Raw genomic sequence first — 20,538 nt, forward strand, 5'->3', positions numbered from 1 at the left:
CTGTTTTGATGTGTTTGTGTGTGTGTGTGTGTGGTCCTCCTATTTGAGCTCTTCCTTTGAGTTGCTGGTGCCAGTGTGTCTTTGACTCAGCTTTCTGAGCTGTCCCCTCACTTGATCGGTAGTAACGAATTCTATATCTCTGCCCTGCTAGTGTCGTTTCATTTAATCCTCACAAGAGATGGGGGAGGCAGTGTTTATTCCTCTCCCGTGGCAGGTGAGACAACACAACTGCGTAAGGGTCATGGCTTGGCTCAGGGCTGTTCAGTGTAACCTCAAGGGTAAGAGGAGTTCAAGCTCTGGAGCCAAAATCCTGAGGTTATTTACATTTGGGATATGAACTTCACTAGTTGAATACCTTAGGCAAATACACTTTATTGCACTAAAAGTTTCCCCTTCTAAAAAACAGGAATAAATTCCATGTGCTTGTTAGGAGGATTAGGGGTCATAATCCATATTCAACGTCTAGCTCAGTACCTGGTTTGTTGTAATTGCTTATTGAAAGGGAGTTCCAGATTGTTTATTATGGCAGCTTCTAAGCGACAGAACTGAAACTGAGGTTCTCTCTGTCTCATATGTGTTTTTAGCCACACATTAGACTGGGTGAGAGTGTGACCAAACAGGTCATGGCTGAGCGCAGTAGAATCCTTTCCGTCTGTGCTTGAGACGTCATCACGATGCAGCTGTGGGTTTAAATGTCGTCATCTCTTTGAATGAGCATTAGTTATTTAATTTCTTTCAGTGTCAGTTCTTTTGCATTGAAAAGAGATAAAAATACTAAAAGTTGTAAAAGTCAAACTACTTAATGAAAATGCTCTAGCATGGTCTCTGGTCCACGTGAGCACGTCATAAAACTTGTTAAATAAATTAGTAATAATGATAACCAGGGAACTAAATAATTATAATAAACCGAAGCTGGTAGCTCATATAAAACACTAGGACTAGGTGACCTTTGGAATACCTTTGGTCTTCCAGGGAAAGAATCTTGTAATAAGCTTAGTTCTTTCCGCACATGGCTAAAATATTGAATAATTGACAGAAAGCATCCACCCACAGTTTAAACCTCCTGCAGAGTCTTAATGCCCCTGGCAAATGAATATGCCCAGCTCTGGACAGAAAGAATACAGTGTCAGTTAGTTCATTCTGAACTGTCACTCCTGGCTCCGTTGTTTGATGCTTTTGGCAGACTTGAACCCAGAGGCCTGAGGCTCAGGTGGATTCACCACCTTTATGAGCTACCACAGGGAATTGGGAGCTGGTTCTTTGATTTAGTCTCAGATGGGCGTCGCCGGAACAGGTTAATAACTTTGTCCAGTTTTCTGGTTTCCTATTTCTCTTCCTCTTTAGGTCAAGGCTGAGATTCATATGACCTGAGTTTTCTTTTCAATGCTACTAACAACTGCATGGCTTCTGAAAATTACACTTTTGAGGATTTTCTTTTTCTTAATCTGGAAAGTGGCACCTTGCCCTCCTATTAAATTGAGCTGGAAGGTGTAATGCATGTTTACTGTAAAGTTCAGGTCAACAAACTTTTTTCTAAAAGACCAGATAGTATTTTAGGCTAACCGGGGTGCAATAGCATCTGCTGATCATCCTTTGTTGGTGGTATTTTTCAACTAATTAAACTTATAAAAGTCCTTTTTAGGCTACAGACTGCCAAGAGCTATTATAGAATATAAGAATAAGAGATCTGAAAGAGCTCTTATCCAATACCCTCAGTGGTTGGCAAGAAAATGGAGGTGGCCCATGTATGTGGATTTTTCTCTTCATCTATACTTTTATTTTTTTTCCTCATTGAGTTTATTGGTACATTTTAGGTATACAGTACAGTTACATTCATCATTGGGATCTTGTATCTTTACATGACAGGTGTTGGTTGTCATTTTTTCCCCTTATCCCTGCCCTCCCTTCACCCCCTCTTCCCTTCCTTATTTACAAATACTTTATTTCTATCTTTTCATTTTCTCATGATTTTTTTCTTTTCCCTTATTTCCTTTCCCCTACCCTTCCCACTTCCCCTATACCTTTAGCCCATTTCTTCCTATTTCACACTGTCAATTATACAATTAGGATCTTATGTACCATTGTAGTTTTTCACACCAGAGAAACTATTAGGTATTTATACATGTGTGACTTATTTATTTCAGTTAGGAGTATATCCTCAGTATATATCCATTCTCCTATACAATTTGTATTAATTATAGAGACCTTCAAAATAAAAACAAATACCACCTGAAATGTAGGATTAATATCAGTAATTAAAAAATACCTTGCAATTCTTCAATACCTTGTCTTTTTAAAAGTGTGGATGAATGCTACCATTGTGATAACTAAAAAAAAAAAAACAGCGTTAGACATTTTAAGAATGAGAAATGAGATGTTTCAGAAATTGGACTCTTCTGGAAAACTTCTCTGAAGATAAATTTCCTGCTGAGCAATGCAGGATGCACAAGAGCATCACTACCATGTGTGTGTGTGTATGTGTGTGTGTGTGTATGTGTGTGTGTGTTGTTTTGTTCTCTCTCCTTTACCCCTGGCCTCTGTTTTAAGTTAGTATGGAGAAATTTCAAGTATTCTGTGCATATCATGGAGATTTTGAGGTGAGGAAAGATTCACCCTTAAAATCTTACATTCATGCTTATATCTGTGTTTACGTTCCTACTTCTCTTTTTTTTTCTTTTTATTGAGGTTATTGGTACAATCTAGGTATACAATACAATTACATTCATCATTGGGATTCTGTACCTTTACATAATAGGTCTTGATTCTCATTTTTCCCCTTGTCCCTGCCCTCCCTTCACCCCCTCCTCCCCTCCCCATTTACAAACACTTTATTTCCATTTTTTCCTACTTCTTTCTCATTATTTTATGCATGTTCAGTTTGAGCGGAAGGGGTAGAATCATAACCCACAAGGCTGGGAACAATTGCAAAAGATTCTTCCCTCTCTTCCTTTCATTTCCTCTACCTCCAACCTTCCTTTCTTTTTCCTTTGTACCTTGTTTTAAGACAATTCTGTCACTAACTGGCCTCCAGGAAGACTTGACTCGCCCCTGTTAGGCCATCCTTGGGAAGGACAGCACCCGGATTCCTTGGTGGTTAGCCAGCTGGTAGTTGTTCTGTTTGATAGTGTTAGCAATATGTTTCTTGGCATTTGCTACTTTTATCGTAACACTTTTGGTACATTTATGTAAAAAAAAAATTAACCTTGCAAGGCTCCTAGTTAAATGCCCAGGGGAAGCCAAACTTCTTTCTCCAAAGTAAATTGCTGCCCACAGAGAGGTCATTGAAATAATAGAAAAAAGAACACAGGAGGAGACCATGGAGGCACAAAATGAACAAACCCTTGGCTCCCGAGAAGCTCACCGAAGAGTTTGTTCACGATCTGCAATCACTGGCCTTGATTAGACAGCCTGGTAGAAAAGAAAGGATACTGAGATACAAATTGGGAGTTCTTCAGAACGGGGACAGACCATTCATTTCTCAGAACCCTTCCGTCGTCTGTCTGTAGAGGAAAGGTCTACCTTGAGAACTCCTGTGTTCTATGAATTTCGTGAGGTGTTTCTTTTTTAAAGAGTGGTGGAAAGAGTGGTGGAAAAGAGTGGTGAAATGATTAGTTACTTTGGAGCCCGTGGATGAAAGAAGAGGCTCGTTTCTCTAGCATACTTATTCATACAACTGCACACTTGTGGCTCCTGTTTATTGGCTATTCACAGTATGCCAAGCATCGTGCTAAGGACTGTACTTAGAATATCTCATTTAATGCGCGTTCTTACTACAGAGGGTAGTGTCTAAAATCCCATGGCAAAGAGGCTCAAAGTATTTTAAACTCAAAAGGTGTTTTACTTCTAGTCCTGTTCTGTTTGTACTGTTGTGCTATTTCGACTGATGAACGTCCCTTTCTTCCTTAGGAAAAACTCTCCTGTCTGTCACATAGGGTTTGGAAAGGAGAGTTGACCAAATACCTCACGTTTGTTTTTTTTCCCTTCGTCTTCCCTAGGCCTCCTAGAGATTTAGACTCCAAGGCTTGCATTTCTATTGGAAATCAGGTGAGAAAAGTCATGCCTGCCAGTTCACACCGTGACCATTTTATATATATGCGTTGTGGCTGACTACTGAAAACTTTTTTTTTTTTTTTTTTTTTTTTTTGTATGTGCAACATGCTCTTAGGGGATGGGTCAAGAAAAGTTCGAAATTCAAGCAAAATCGTGGTGGTGCTTTTGCTGTTTTGAACTGTGAATTGAAATCAGGCTGTTGTGGTTCTACGTAAGATGTATGAAGAGAGCTGATGATCCTCTTGGGAGGGCATTTCTCAAAGCCACATAGACCTAGCTGCCAGAAGCTAGTGATAGAATGTAAAGATGATTAAAGGGGCAAGGTTCAGGAACTGCAGTGCAGTGCAGTTCAGCTGAGCCTCTTGAAAACTGAATCAGATGGATTGGGGTCTCTGCATTGCCTGTGCCAAGCAAGTGGGCATTGTGAGACTCTAAGCTTTTCTAGTGGCTTCTTGCTTAGACTAGTTGTTTTTGCATGCTAGAAAGTATTGTGGCCTCTCAAGAATCCTTATAATACTTGGGAAAATGAGATAGAGGTCAAGTTCATTAGTGTCCGGTTTGTTTTTCACTTTCCCTATCGCATGATGACTTTTATCTCTTGCAGAACTTTGAGGTGAAGGCAGATGACCTGGAGCCCATAGTGGAACTGGGACGGGGTGCGTACGGAGTGGTGGAGAAGATGCGTCATGTGCCCAGTGAGCAGATCATGGCAGTGAAGGTAGAGCTGAAGTTGCCCCAGATGCCTTCTGCCCATGGTGTGGATATTTGTCCACTTTGGCTATAATCCAGCCCTTTCCACAGTATCTCTCTCTAAATGGGTGGGAAATGCTTCCTTGGAATGTGCTGTATCCTTCCTTCCTTCCTTCCTTCATTCATTCAGGTACTGAGGACTGAAGCCAGGACTTCTTCACTGAGCTACATCTCCAGCTCTTTGTAAAAAAAAAATTCTTTTTTTTTTTTTTTTTGGTACTGGGGATTGAACTTGGGTCCTTGTGCTTGCGAAGCAGCGGTGGCACCACTGAGCTAAATCCCAGCCCCCCTTTTTAAAAAATTTTTAGACAGCATCCCCGTAAGTCACTAAGTTGCCTGCACTGGACTTGAACTTGTCACCCTCCTGTCCCAGTCAGTCTCCCAGAGTGATGGGGTTTGTGTGCCAGCATGCCTGGCTTTGGATTTACTTTTTACCTATGCCCCCCCATTTTAATTTTTCTATGGTACTACCATGTCATCGTTACACTTAAACGAATTAATAATGCTTTCTTTAAAGCTCATCTAATATTGGGCTTAAATTAAAATTTTTGTAATTGTCTCAAAGTGTCTCTATCGACCTCTTCCTATAATATTTTGTTGTTGTTGTTGTTAAAGAATTCTTCCTGGAAAATCAGGAAACCAGAACTGAGACAGAAAGTTGTCTCTGTTCTGGAAAGAGGATATCTGGCATAAATTTACAGCCTTCGATCAGTGGCAGAGATCTGGGATCAGTCTGTATTTCTTGAGTAGATGCTAGAAGGATCTTAGAGGATGAACATCTTTAGATGGGTTACGGGCCTGGGCCCTTGTTAGGAATGGTTAGGGGTTTAGGGGCTTGGATCCCTTTGTTTTTGGAGAATGGAGATCTCTACCCTTTCTCTTGTAGATTTTCCAGTCTGTTCTGCTAACACTGGTAAAGAGACAAAACATGCAAAGGCCTATATTTCCTGTCATTAATGACATAATCACCTTTCTGGAAGGTTGCATTTGTGACGGGTTTTGCTTTGCTCAGAAGCGTGCTGTAGAAATGAGTGGTTTCTCCATTTGTTTGATTCTTTCTAAGACCCACAGCTGTTGCAGTTTTTTTCACAGCTGCTGTTTATTCCAAATACCACTGGCCCTCATATCCATGGGTTCTGTATCTGTGGACTCAACCAGCTGTGGATCAAACTATCTGAAAAAAAATTATACTGAATATGTACAAGGTATTCTTTTTGTCATTAAACAACACAGTAGAACAGCTCTTTCCATAGGATTTCCATAGTATTGCATATTATAAGTGATCTAGAGCTGATTTAAAGTATATGGGAAGATAATATATAGGTTATTTGCAAATACTAAGCCATTTTATGTAAGATAGTTGAGAGCCCTTGGATTTTAGTATCTAGGGAGAAGGACAATTTCTGGAAATAATATTCAGAGGCACAGCGGGCTCAGTGTAATAGTTATAGTCCTACATGTTCTTAAAAAGGAGCTTCTGACTGTTTTCTCTTTAAGTACCCAGATAAGCAGCGAAAGTATTTAATACTGAGGCTTCTTTGCACTGAGCAGCTAGAATACATAAACCATGCACCTTGGAAATACATTCCCAAACATTTGCTACTCTTTAAGACAAACTATCAGTTTTCTTCTTACCAGGGACTATGTAGCAAATCAAATGACTGTAGTCTTTCTTGTTTTACATTTGTTACAACCGTGTGAGATAAAAAAATAGGATGCATATTTAAAAAATTTAAAAAAGTATTACGGTAAGAGAGACATTGCCATTAATTTCCTTCAAAACACTCCTCCCATTCCAAACACTTATACCATCCCTTTGGCCACTTTTTAAAGCAGTTTTAGAAGGATTCTTTCAGGAGTGTCTTTAGTTTCACTGTCATAACTGCCTCGGTGCCTAACTCAGTTAAAAACATTTCCCAGTCATTTTGACTTTGGGGAGGAGCCAGAAATTGCACAGTGCCAGATCCAGTAAATAAGGTGAATAACACATTGTAATGTTTTCATTTGACAGAAAGTGCTTGTAAGTAATCAGTGAGAGATGATCATAAAATACAGTTAATGTTTAAATTTTAAAAAACTAATTACAGTAAAAGGCACATTGCCATGAAGCCTCAGAATACTCAAAATATTCCTCTTTGCTTTAAACACACTGTTCCCTTTGTCTTTTGGCAATGTGTCTTTCAATGTAGTAATTTTTAAACATTTATTCACTGTATCTCTCAATCCTCCTTGTAGCACTGATTTATGGTAGGTGCCAGCAGTTGTGAATTTTTGTATTGTTTTTAGGATGGGGATCCTTGAGGTGCCCGCCTTATTGGCTGATACATCCTCAGAGTAGCACCCATAAATTTCTTGTGCATTCTCCTGCAGCGAATCCGGGCCACCGTAAATAGCCAGGAGCAGAAAAGGCTATTGATGGATTTGGATGTCTCCATGAGAACAGTGGACTGTCCATTTACCGTTACCTTCTATGGCGCACTTTTCCGTGAGGTAGGTGACCCTTGGTGCAGAGTCCAAGGAGAACAGTAACTGAAGGTTCTCTTACCACATCAATGCCTGTTGTCTTGCTCTTTGGAGAAGTTCTCCTCATTGATAAATTCCTTTGCGATCTCAAAGATAAGCTGTATTTTTGCTCGCAAACTCAAGAGTCAGTTCTTCAGGACAGGTAAACATTTTTTTCCTTCTTTCTTTTCCATCCTTGTTAATGATCCCTGATCTGATTGGTCTCCAGGGGGACGTGTGGATCTGCATGGAGCTCATGGATACGTCACTAGATAAATTCTACAAACAAGTTATTGATAAAGGCCAAACAATTCCAGAGGATATCTTAGGGAAGATAGCAGTTTCTGTGAGTATATTATGTATCTACAAGGAAAATGTGGGAATTCTTATTGTAGCTGTCTTTGTACCCCTAGTAAGAAGAAGTGTTCTTACATCATGTCTACCGTCTAGCCGCTGTCTGTTGAACGCTTGAGTAGATTGCATTTTGTGGTGGATGAATAAGTACCTTTTTCTTGTAAGGCCCGTGTGGAGGATCCTCTCACTGATTTGGTTTGGTAGCCTCTACATTAAATGCGTTTAAGCAGTTCATTCATCTGCAATGACTGCATTCCCAGTATCTGTATGCTGATATCTATACTGCGTTTCAATTTTGATTTGTAGATTTTTCAAATGATTTCTTAAGAGCAAAAACAAAGGAAATCAGGAGAAAGCAAATAAAAAAAGACTGCTGCTTTAATAACTACTGAGGTTCAGGAGGGTAAAGAGAAAACAATGCGTGTGGTCAAAAAGAAACAAGATTTATGAATAGGACACTGCCTCTGCTCTAAGATGCAGTCTTCTCTGGTGGGTGGAGATCAATTTAGGTAACTTCCTGTGTTATTTTCCTGGATAGAAACCTTGACTCAGAAAATACCTTACCTTGTACCTTAAGCAATGGTTAATCAACATGAATATACTTAACATTCAATTTCTTTTCAGTGATGGAGTGAATAAATCTGCTTTGTTTTTCTCTTACAGATTGTAAAAGCACTAGAACATTTACACAGTAAGCTCTCTGTCATTCATCGGGGTAAGCATCCATGACTGTGGCTTTTTCTAAGTTAATTTCTTTGGCCAGGAGACTCTCTCTCACTTCCCCTTTGCTGCATAGATGGAAGTAGAGATGAGCCAGTCGAGAAAAATCGAGGGCTTCTTTGAGATTGCATAGCAAACCATGCAAGTGGTTGTGTTAGCATTCTGCTACTGTAACAAAATACCTGAGATAATCAAGTTATAAAGGAAAGGCTTTTCTTGACCCACAGTTTTGACAGCGTCAGTCCCGGGTCCATTGGTCTTACTGCTTTTGGGCCTGTGGCAAGACAGTGTATCATGGCAGGAGCACATGGCAGAGGAAACCCATTCACCTCGTAGCAAGGGATGAAAGGGAGAGGAAGAGACAAGGATCCCAAGTCCCCTTGAAGAGCACGCCTTCCATGACCTAATACCTCCCGCTTGGCTCCACTTCTTCATGTTTCCATCGTATCCCAGTAGTGCCGAGCTGCCTTTGTGGTGCACTTAAGATCTAAACTGGCCAGGCATGGTGGTGTACACACCTGTAATTCCAGCACTCTGGGAAGCTGAGGCAGGAGCATCATAACTCTGAGCCTGGTCTGAGCAACAGACCCAAACAAAAACCCAAACTGTGGCTGGGGATGTAGCTCAGTGCCCTGGGTTTTATTACAGTAACACACACACACACACACACACACATACACACACAGAGAGAAGAAAGGTCCAAACTGTATTAGTAAGCTATTCTTTATCTTGCCTGAAGGAATAAGAAGATAGGGGCTTCATATGATCCCTAAATTCAATATGGAATGCGTGTTACCAAACACAGCTGTGGGATGACATTATTGATAGTTTTAGAGGAAATGATAAACATCGTCTTGGATTGGCTGTCATGCAATAGCTTGATAGAAAAGCATAGTCATCAGATAAATCCAGATCTACATTTTAACAAGATCCCTAGGTGATTCTTGTGCACATTGAAGTGTGGAGAGCTTTAGAATACAGCAAAACCATCTCATACTGCAGGAAGCAGGAGAGAATAATTTGCCTTTTCCTTCTTGCCCTCCTTCCCTTATTCTTGGCTTGTTATTTCTTTTTTCTTTTTTCTTTTTTTTGTACCGGGGATTGAACTCAGGTCCTTGCACTTGCGAGGCAGGTGATGGAACCACTGAGCTAAATCCTTGGCCCTTGGCCTGTTATTTCTTCATCCATCCACTCATCCTCCTCTGTGTTCATCCATTTATCCATCACCCATTTATCTCTTATAATCACTTATAAAGCATTTTGAACACGGCATTATAATAAATGTCCTGAGAGGTTATCTGAGAAAATTGTTCTTATTATAATTTTTTGTAGGGATTCTTTATTGGGAAAGAAGATAAATATATAAAAAAAAAACTATGAGAAAACCTTAGAAATAGGAAAGTACCAAATATGGAAGTAGCATAGGTAGAATGTAAAACAAAGAATTGATTATTACTGGAAGACCATTGCCAGGAAAAACTTCTTGGAAGAGATAAATTAGTTCTTCAAGGTAACTAATGAAAAGTTTGGATTACTAATAGGTCATTATGACTTGGGTAATTCTTAAATTTTGTGAGCCTGGGTATACTGTAAAGTGCCTTACATAGTATGCCTATTATTATTCGTATTTAATGGGTAGCATTAAAAATTGTAAGAATAGACAGGTAAAAGATGAGGATGACAAAGTGGGAAGGAGCCTAAGTAGGAAAAAGAACATGAAATTATTCTTGGAAAATATAAAAGCTGGCAAAATAAAATGCGTGTATTAATGAGTTTAAAAGTAAAATTGTAAAGAATAATTTGGAAAGCTCTTAGATTAGCTTTTTTCTTCTTACAGTCCGTCTTTGATGAAAGTGTCACAAAGGGGTAAAAATGATGTGTATTTGTTAAATCTATTATCCAGAGATGATAGTGGCTTATCTTTCGGGCACGTGGGTAGGTGGGTGCTATCTTTTTAGTTTTCAGGGGTGATCTAAAATCTGTTCATTAACACTTTCCGTAACCTGCCCTGTGGCCTGGCATCCCTGGGTTTATAATACACTGCACCATGGTAACGTCTCTTGCTGATACCTCCGTGCTAGAGGTTACTATCAAAGCTTGCTGCTTTGACCATATTTGATGTATCATTGTGTCGCCGTGCTTTTGGATTTCTCAGTCTCTTACTTCCACAGTAAATAAGCAATAGATTATTTTGAACTGGGCATTTGACCTGAGTAAAGCTGTTACTATATATATGGGAGCAATGAAGATGATCACGTAAAGAGAGGAGACGATTCTCTTCATTTCAGGATCCACAGTCCCACGGGGCACAGACAAAACATGAAGCAGAAAAAAGCAGTTGAAAGTAATACGCAGGAGGTACCTGGGAGTCTAGGAGCAGCGCGGTTACTTTGTGTAGGGCAACCTGGGGAAAGGAAGGTGAAGGACAAGTGGAGATTTCAGGCCCTCTGGTGGTAGAGAAGTGAATCTTCAAAGCAGGCTGGAATGGTGGGACCCCGGATGTGCTTGTTTTTTTTTTAGACGTCAAGCCTTCAAATGTGCTGATTAATACCCTGGGCCAAGTGAAGATGTGTGACTTTGGAATCAGTGGCTACCTGGTGGATTCCGTTGCTAAAACAATCGACGCAGGTTGCAAACCGTACATGGCCGTAAGTACAGTAGCAGGGGGTGGCATCTCAAGACACAACTCCCTGTAAAACCAGGCCAGGAAGTAAGAAAGAGATGGAGGCAGATGGAAAATTGAAATGTGCCTAAGATTTAAGAAAATATTTGTCAGCACTTTATATTCTTAAATACTCCCCATCTGAGATCCTCAGTCACTTGTTTCCTATGTTTTCATTGTTCTTTGGGTTGTTGTAGGAGGATCATAAGTAACAGAAATTTGTTTTTTTGAGTTTTGGAGGCTGGGAAGGCCAAGGGCAAGCACTGGCAGATTCAGTGTCTGGTGGTGAGGGCTCATTTTTCTGGTTCTTCAACGGTACATTTTTGCTGTGTCTCACGTTGTCGGAGGGGTGGGAGTCTCCCTAGGGAGTCTTGTATAAGGTCAATAACCCCATTCAATGGGATTTTCCCTGATGACTAATCACTGGATAAAGGATCGATATATGGATTGGGGGGATGCAAAAATTCACAGCATACGTATTTTTAAAAAATCAAGCAAAAGGGGTTTTGTTGGAAAATACATTAAGAATAATACATAAAGCTCACGCGGTTTTCTATACCAAGTTGCAAGTGAGTGTTGCCTTGTCAGCTTTTGGCAGAATAGTAAACCGAATTTAAATTACCCGCACGGGTTGTTGAGTTAGTCTTGAGTGAACCTCACAACTCTGAAGGTTCATTGCTATTCGCAGAGACCTTGGGCACGTGGAACTTGTACCATATTCTGTTTGGAAATGGACTTGTGTTTGGAAACGAAAAGCTTTCTATCTATATTTAGCTCGGAGTTGCTTAGGTCTAGGAATACCAGATGGTAGCCTAGTAACCACCTTTTGGATTCTTTTTACTGAGCTTGGACTGTTGGTGTTTTTATCAAGGATAATTTTAGATGGCCAGAGTAGCTTTATAATGTGTATACTGTTTCTTCTTTGCCACAAAATTAGCATTAAAATTTGTTGCGAAGGGAATCTAAGCCACTACTTCCTGTAAGAAAAGATGAACGTAGAAGACAAAAACAAACAAATAAAAAACACCCCATGGAGACGTTGCTATTTATTATAGGCACAGTGTGTTTTTGGTCTGGGAGGCCTGTTAACAGCTTTAAACATCTCCCTTGGCAGCTGCTAATGTCCCCACAGTCTTTATCGAGCTACAAATGTCATCTCCAGTGTGCTTCCAGTGTCTCTGTTGTCTCTCTTTTCCAGCCTGAAAGAATAAACCCAGAGCTCAACCAGAAGGGATACAGTGTGAAGTCTGACATCTGGAGTCTGGGCATCACCATGGTAGTGTGTGATAACCCTATGGGCCATGAGCTTCTGAGCGTGCACCTGGAATGGGGTGGGCTTAGGGACCCAGCAGCAAATGTCCTAAATACTAGTCTTGGGTACCCTTTCCTACCTGAGAGTCGGACAGGTCATTTTGTCTGGAACATGCTTTCTGCTCCCCGGGATGTTTTTATGAAAGAAGCCTTGGATGTTGAGACCAAGAATATCCTAGTGATAAGATAACAAATAGGATCATTTCCTTAGGCACAGCACACAGAGCTATAGGATCAGCCATTCCTAACTTTGATGATCGTAAGGTTTCCGTGTATCACTACAGTCTGGAATTTTCTGCTGTAGACCTGTCTTCTTCTCAGGCACAGTGGCTGATTAAATCTTGTGAGTTATTTCATGTCCTTCCCCAGAAAACAAGTGGGCCTGGAACCGCAAAGTAACCTTTATTCAAGTCCAAAAAGAAGTCTTCTGAGTCCAGGCCACTTTTCTTCCCAATTTTCCATTTCAACAAGTGACCTGCAGGTGGCAGCAGAGGCACGGCTCTGCAAGAGTCTGGTTATGAATTCCTTCTCGGACTAAACCTTTTAAAAGTGCATCGCTGTATATCCTCAGTGAAGACGAATACTGTTGGCTTGCAGTTTGTATGAAGCAGTGTGCTGGGTTTTAGGGAGGGAATGAGTTTTAGGTAGTTTTGAAAGGCTGTCGCTAGTGGGATAATATGTAAAAACCTCTAGCACTAGCAGTTTGGGGAAAATTTCTAGAAAATGAGTAGTTTATTTATTTTCTCCTCAGAAAATCGTTGGACTTCAGCTTTGCTTTTCCCTCCGATTCTTCTGCAATGAAACACAGCTGACTCTCGAAGCCAGCCTTGTTTAAACTGGTGTTTCCTTGTCTGTCTTCCAGATTGAGCTGGCCATCCTCCGGTTCCCCTACGATTCGTGGGGGACTCCCTTCCAGCAGCTCAAACAGGTGGTGGAGGAGCCATCCCCGCAACTCCCTGCAGACAAGTTCTCCGCAGAGTTTGTTGACTTTACCTCACAGTGGTAAGACAGCCCCATCTGCCTTGCACAAGTACCGAAGAAGGGGATGCACTCACGAGTTCCCTCCATTGGGTCGGATCCATTAAGCATACATTTATTTCGTTCATTCATTCCGAGAGCGTTTATGGACTATGCCCTCTCTGGCGCGGAGCGCGGTGGCTGTGTCGCCCTCGCTGAGCTCCGAGTGGAGGAAGGATATTTCATGAATCATTTCTTACAGTACAGTACTACCATATGGCAAGTCCAGGGATGGAGGTCCGTGTAAGGTACCTGGGAAACTCAGAGAAAAGGCATCCAGGAAATAAATTCTGAGGTGAGATCGTGCCAGCCGTCTTCCAAGCAAAAGAGAAATAGGGGAGGAAAGCTATTGCAAAGAGAAGAAATAGAAGCCAGAGTGTCACAGAAGCAAGAAGCTCTTCTGTAAGCACTTTGATATTGGTTGGAGCCTAAGGTCTGCTGGAAGCTTGGGGAATAGACGTAAAGAATTACTCTTGTGAGAAGACAGCCAGCAGCTCGAGAATACTACGTAGGTACCATAGGTCTTGCAGAACCTCAGCATCTGTAGAACGCTTGCTAACTAAAGATGTAGTTGCTTATGAGGGCTTCGCAGACATTGCTGGGGGTCTGGGAAGAGAACCTAAGGTAGACTTGAAAGCGGGTCGGAGCCGTGGTACGGTGGTTAACTTTGTTGCCATGGGATTGTCAGGATCCTCAAGGAAAGTAAGAGAGGGGGCAGAGTTCTCCTGACAGTCAGGTAAATCTGCCTGCGCCGGGCCTGTCTCGCTAGCAAGGACTGCTGCAAGTGCTGGTGGAAAGAGGGTGCCACATGGAGCAGAGGGAGTTCACCTGGGCGTTCTACAAGACCAGGTGATAACGGGAGGAGGGCAGGAGTCAGAGCTGCTGGGAACCCACCTGTGAGCTCGGGCAGGAGCAGCTCTGACCCCTCACTACTGCGGAAGGGCCCGGGGCTCGGAGGGTTTCTCTGGATACAAGGCCGCTGACGCCACACCTTCCGCGTGGCACCGGTCTCGACTTCCATCCGCTTGTTGCTTGTCGCAGAAGTTTTCTGGCCACGCGATGAGACAAAGCTGCTCTCGGTTGCTTATGAAACTCAGGCAGCTTGGACTTTTTATTGGTCCTGGGCCCATTCTCAAGCCTGGTCTGAAATCCTCGTGATTTACGATGCTGTCTCTTAGTTATTGTCCCATTTGTTGTTGTTTGTTTATTTTATTTTTGCCTGAAGGGCCAGAGAGGAGCAGAGGCAATAAACTTTGCTACGTTGTTGTTGAATGTCTCCAAAACACACATCTTCTGGGATCCTGAGTTGTGTCCCCTGCCTGTTTTCCTCCAGTGAGCGTGTGAATGACGTCTGCTGTGTTCAAATGGGCTCATGGATTTGACTTGGCTTCTGGATTCAAGCACTTGAATTTGGTTGTTGCTTAGTTTTACCCTTTTTGCCTTTTACTCAAGGGTTTAGACGGCACATAGGAAGAGGGGTGAGTCTTCTTGTCTGCTTCAGAACCATAGTTGTCAGGAGGAGTTGGTCACGGGGAAGGACCTCACTGCGGGGGTCTCTACAAACTGTCTGCTCTCCTCTTATCACCCGTCTCCCCGTGCCCTCCCCTCCCTAGCATTCTGGGTATGTGAAGAGACTTCAGTAAAAACGAATGTAGTGGAAAAAGTTTTAGAAAGCTGAGTTGCCGGTTGCGAATCACCAGTTTAATCCAAATCCAGGTGTTCTCAATGTTGGCTGCTCGTTCATTGGTTCTGAGCGAGGTCTGTCTCCTTAGGGATGTCTTATCCACACCCTGAGAGATTGGAGTTCAGCTGGCTCCAGGAGAGGCCAGAATTTCAGTATTTTCTATAGCTTCTCAAGTTACTGTAAAGTACTTCTAGTGCCCTTTTTAACACGCCTCATGAGAATGCGGGTTTAGACGTGAGACCTGTGGACTTAATGCCAACTGTTCAGAATGCTTCTGATCTTTGGCAGTTTGTTAAAGAAATTATGCAATTACTTTATTTTTCCTTTACCAATGCATTTTTCCCCCTTACTTAGAATTTTGCCAAAGGATCAAAGCCCTGAAGCATTTTACAAACATTTTAAACATGAAGATGTTGGGGCTAGAAAGGTACCTCGCTGGTAGAGCGCTTGAGAGTCGTGCGAAAGTTTCTGGATTCAGTTCCCAGCACACACACACACACACACACACACACACACACACACAAAACCTTTGAGAGATAAATGTGTTCTCCCACTAGTGTATGCACACACCTGTGGAAATCCCAGACACTGGCAGTATTGCTGTTTCTCTGGAGTCCACACCGTGCCTGCCCCCCTGCCTTCATACCCACAGTAACTTCATGCTTTCCCTTTAGGGTCTCCTCTTTTTCTCACAGTTTTAGCCCCAGCTGCTACAGTCCATTCATTTAAGTTTCTGAGCTGTACTCAAGTTGGAGTTTCTGTAGTTGTAGCCTTCTGCTAATCCTGTTAATTCTATGTCATTTCGTCGTAGACGCATAACGTTATCCCTGCATTCAGGAAGTCTGTTTATCTTGCTTAAGGGGTTTATTAAAAATAACAGCAAAACCAGGAATGACTTCAAGTTGGACGTTGTCAAAGACGACATCTGTCTTCTTCAGACTTTCAGTGCTATGACTCTGGTGGGATCTCTTGCTGGAGAATACCAAGTCCGTAGAAGCGTGAGCCGCTTTCGCTGGTTGGGGAACTGGGAAAGAGCAGAGAGCATTACTTCTGCATTTTCTGAGCAGTCTTATGCTCAGTAGAAGGACTCCAGGAGACTGAGTGCAGCCTCTCTTGTCTCAGGCCCTAGATCAGTAACTTCTTTGCCTGCCAGTATATTTTCTTTGCTGTCTCCTAAGGATGCACATTAAATTATTCTGAAGCCATCTGGGTGGAAGATGACACTTTTTTTTTTTAGATCTTATTGCTGATTTGGGTCTTTATGGATACAGTTTCATTTTTCACATATATTAACATAGGGGTACCTCCCTCTCCCCTCAGTAGCAGTCTAGTTATGGCCCTTGTTTTACTATTGAAGGTTTAAAATCAGGTCTGGAGTAGAGTGGAAACAATAAAAGCGTGATTGTTCCCAAAAGAACACCCGTTCATCGATGAAGAACAGGACACAGCATGAAACGTAACTCTTTCTTGGCTACTTTTCCATTCCCCCTTTTGAAGTGTGATCCAAATACAGGGTGAATGTTACAAAACTGGTTACAGTGAAAGACACATTGCAAAGAATCCCCCTCAAAAGGCTCGCCCTCACCTTGAACACACTCATCCCTCGTTCCTGCCACTCTGAAGCAGCTCCAGAGTCCTCTTTGGTGTCTTCACTTGTTTTGGCTGTCATGGCGGCTCTGCTGCGCTGAATTGATTCAAAACATTGAACTTTCATGGTCATTTTGACCTTGGGGCAGAGCCAGAAATTATATGGTGCCAGATCCCATCAATAGTGTAGGTGAGGACACACGTCAAGTTTTTACCAGCCTGTCTTTCCTTTAGATGACACTTGGCAGCAGCGTTCACTGTATTTTTATCACACCTCTAAAAGACATTCACAAAAGAGGACGCCTAGACCTGCCCCAGAAAGTGGCAAAAATGACAGGAGTATTTTGAGGGAAATTAATGGCCTTCTGTTTTGTTTTTTTTTTTAAGTGTAATACATTTTTTTGAAAATTTTAAACATTTATTTTATATTTTGATGACACGTCAGGTACAACTGTAGTGTTGAGACGCATTTTTATCAAAAGCCCCCTTTGGAGTGATTGCTATGTTGTGCTTTCATGACACAGGCTGGGATCCTTCAGGAACTGGCGTGATGCCCCTGCTCTTTGTGATAAGAGGGGAAAGAGAACTACAGCTTTGGAAAGTCAAATACTCCGTGTCAGATTTTAAGATAAACGCACCTGTGTGTGTATCTCCTAAGCTGTATTTAGGCCAAGTGTGGGAAAAGGGGAAAGCCTAGGGAAGCTGCTGGAGCATTTGCGCTCCTGGGTGGGATGCATCTTCTGTAAGCATTTGGTGGTGTCACAGAGCTGCTGACCCACAGCCTGGGGTCACTTGGCGATCACCACCCTCTCACCTCTCGGATGTCCCTGGGGTGACGTGAAGCCGTGGTATAAAGCACTTACAAGAATCCTCGTCACGTCACGGCCAAAGTTAGTTTCAGAGCACAGACTAATTCCATGTCTTTTGCTGCTCCGTTTCTTTTGCACTAACATCAGGGAAAAATCACTGGAAAAAGAAAAGAAAGTTCCTGTGAACTTGAAGAAAAAAGAAACAATGACTCCTTAAAAACTCCTTTCTGTACTCATTTCCAAATAAGAATCCCAAGAGAGATTTTTTTCTTCTTCTTTTCCCACAGTGTAGTTTTAACAGACTTTTTTTTTTTTTTTTTTTTTTTTTTTTTTTTTTTTTTTTTTATTTTGAGACAGGGTCTCACTATGTAGTTGAAACTGACCTGAGATCCTCCTGCCTCAGCCTCCCCCGAGTGCTGGGATTACAGGTGTGCACCACCATGCCCAGTTTAACAGAGATTTTAAAGAATTCCTAATGCAGGTTACGTTGAGCACAGAGGCCTTGTTTTGAGCTTCATAATAGTAGAAATCTAAGGGAAAAGCCTGATAGTTGAGTCCTGAGAAGGGTTAGCAAATGAGATTATTAAAAAGAAAAATAGAATTGTGGCAAGCTTATACTTCTTCCTTAGGTTAACAAAAGGAAGTCACTGGCAATTGGCTGTCCATTGCTAAAATAGCCAGACTCCTTTTTGCTTTTCCTCCAGGCCTAATTCAGAATCTGAGCGCCCAGCCCACCATCTGGCTGGCACAGCTGAGCGTGTCGGTGTCCCGTCCTGATGCTGACGCTGTGTGACTCAAAGTAACTAGTACAAAACAGAGATAGTCAAATACAGACAGTCTCCTACTTGTTCATGAAGAACAGTACGCAAGAGACACTGGATATTTATTTAGCTTTCCACAAATGTATGGCTTGAGGGGCCCAATGTGTTTTTTTTTCTGTGGATGCAACAAGCAGCCCTTCTTGGGACCCATCCGGGGAATTCAAACAGGCAGAAATCCTCTGGTTGGCCCAAACTGGAAGTTAGCAATTCTCAGGACAGCGCGGAGCTGTGTTTTAGTGTCAGCTATGGTCAGAAGCGTGTGTTGTGGCATTTGGATGAGGAATTAGGGCAGTTAGCTAATTGCATACTTGAAAATGACAAGCCACTCGAAAATTCAAAAGCCTGACTTCAGTCCAAAAAGAAATGGGTGTTGCTTTGAACTCTGCAGTTATTATTTCATACTGCGTTTCAGGCCCTTCCTATTAAACATGGAAAAGTTGTTCTTTTTTTTTTTCTTCTCTCTCCAACCTTATCCTGGGTATTTTGCTCTTCTCAGCACATGGTTTGAGGTATCCTTCATTTTAAAAATGGGAGAATGGTTATATCAGTTATATTCATTCAATAAACAGCCTTGCTTTGCTGTGTAAATATTTTTCATCATTACTCAGTAGAGCTTGGGGTGAACTTTTGAGTTTTCTCAGGAGAGGCCATAGTCAAGAAATAAACGATTTGCTAGCAGTCTCTGAAGTTTCCCAACTCTTAGACATTTTATTATGGATCAAGGCAGGTCTTTTGGCCCCATTTTAAAAATACAAATCTAAAAGAAAAAAATCTGGAAGAAAATTGGGGAAAACTTCTGGAAGTGAAAAGATAAGACAACCTGCAGGGAAAATCACTTCTCCTTTAGAAATAGAGGCCGTCAGTCCCTTCAGCCTATTGGGAAGAGGCATTTACTGAATCCAAAGTAAAACATCACCAGTATCACAAAGATCCCTGGGTAGTGAAAAAGGCCACAGTTTTAACACTGAAGCTAAGCTGTTTCTTTGCCAGGCTGATCAGTCCTCCCCTCTGTTTTGATGCTGATGGAGAAACATGCTAAAGTTCACAGAGGGCCTGTTTCAGATTCAGTGCACAGAGTTGGTCTAGATTCAGGCACCCCACATCAGCCTCTTGGATACTGAGTGTGGATTTATGTTCCTCGTTACTGTTTCTAGCAAGTTAAATTGGTCAAACTATAAAGAATAATTTCTGGGTTTTGATTTACTTTCAGCAGTGGTGGGAAATTTAGGGTCTTTGCATAGTATTGTGCATTTATTTACACCAGGGTCGATGTGCAAATCAGTCATGCTCAAGGATCACATTTTTACTTCTGTGTTTCCTTCTAGGTGAACTAGCTCCCAGACTCAGGCAAACTCTTGATTCTAGGATAGAGGTAGAGAGGAGGTAGAAGGAGGGGAGATAGTAGTGATGAGAATACGCCCAAGCAACAGGTAAAGCAGGTTTTCTTTTCAGTGCGTCCCATCTCAGAGAAGGGGACAGAAGGTGGCAAGTAGGACATCCTAGGGCACACAGACCATTGTTCCTTGACCTCTGCACTAATACCATTTTGGATTGAATTGTTTTTTTTTGTTGTTGTTGTTGTGGGAGGGGGCCACCTTATGCCTAAACAGATGCTTAGCAAAAAGCTCTGACCTCTACCAGAACATCTTGGATGCCAGTAACACCTGTCACTAGTCATACAACCCAGAATGCCTCCAGGTATTACCCAGGGTCCCCTGGGGGGAAATCACCTTCCACTGAGCACCAGGATCCAGGTACATGCAGAGCCATACATGGGAATTACAAGGTCTCATTCATTTCACTCAGGCACACAGTCCCATGTCAACCTGACTTTGACAGTTGCTAATTCCTCTATCTAATGCACTCTTATTTTTATCCTCAGTTGAGATGAAACTTTCTCTCATAGGTTGTCTGGTCACTGAGGTCCCTAGGTCCTAGGTCTGTCCTCAATTCCAGGTTGAGTCTTCTGTCCTCACATCTGTTACCCTGTCTCAGGTTCCCTGGCTTCTACCCACAGCATTACCTGGAATAAACTGGTAGGCTGCATTTAAGTTGTTTTGGTTCAAAAATCTTCCTTCCCACCGCCCATTCTGTTTTGTTTTAAACCATAGTTTCTCAAAGTATCTCAATGACCTCTCTCTTACAGCCCCATACTTTGCTCCCCTCATTATGATCAGCTAACATGGGGGGGTAGAGTTCATGTCACACATAGTAGATCTCATTTGCTCAAAATGACCCATTAGCATATATATATATATATATGTATCATAT

At 41.9% G+C, this 20,538-nt stretch overlaps 1 protein-coding gene across 2 annotated transcripts in view; it reads left to right on the forward strand.

The window, feature by feature from the left end:
- The window catches only part of Map2k6 (mitogen-activated protein kinase kinase 6), a 105,718-nt gene that overhangs the window by 75,135 nt on the left and 10,045 nt on the right, over positions 1 to 20,538 (forward strand). For both annotated transcript variants that reach the window (XM_010640576.3, XM_033767607.1), the window contains exons 3-10: positions 3,996 to 4,044; positions 4,655 to 4,768; positions 7,171 to 7,290; positions 7,532 to 7,648; positions 8,320 to 8,371; positions 10,897 to 11,024; positions 12,237 to 12,314; positions 13,212 to 13,351. In XM_010640576.3, coding sequence (XP_010638878.1) covers positions 3,996 to 4,044; positions 4,655 to 4,768; positions 7,171 to 7,290; positions 7,532 to 7,648; positions 8,320 to 8,371; positions 10,897 to 11,024; positions 12,237 to 12,314; positions 13,212 to 13,351 — 798 coding nt within the window. The remainder of the gene's footprint in view (positions 1 to 3,995; positions 4,045 to 4,654; positions 4,769 to 7,170; positions 7,291 to 7,531; positions 7,649 to 8,319; positions 8,372 to 10,896; positions 11,025 to 12,236; positions 12,315 to 13,211; positions 13,352 to 20,538) is intronic.

The sequence above is a fragment of the Fukomys damarensis genome, unplaced genomic scaffold (genome assembly GCF_012274545.1).
Source record: "Fukomys damarensis isolate Sample0158 unplaced genomic scaffold, DMR_v1.0_HiC HiC_scaffold_23, whole genome shotgun sequence".
In the NCBI taxonomy this organism is placed as follows: domain Eukaryota; kingdom Metazoa; phylum Chordata; class Mammalia; order Rodentia; family Bathyergidae; genus Fukomys; species Fukomys damarensis.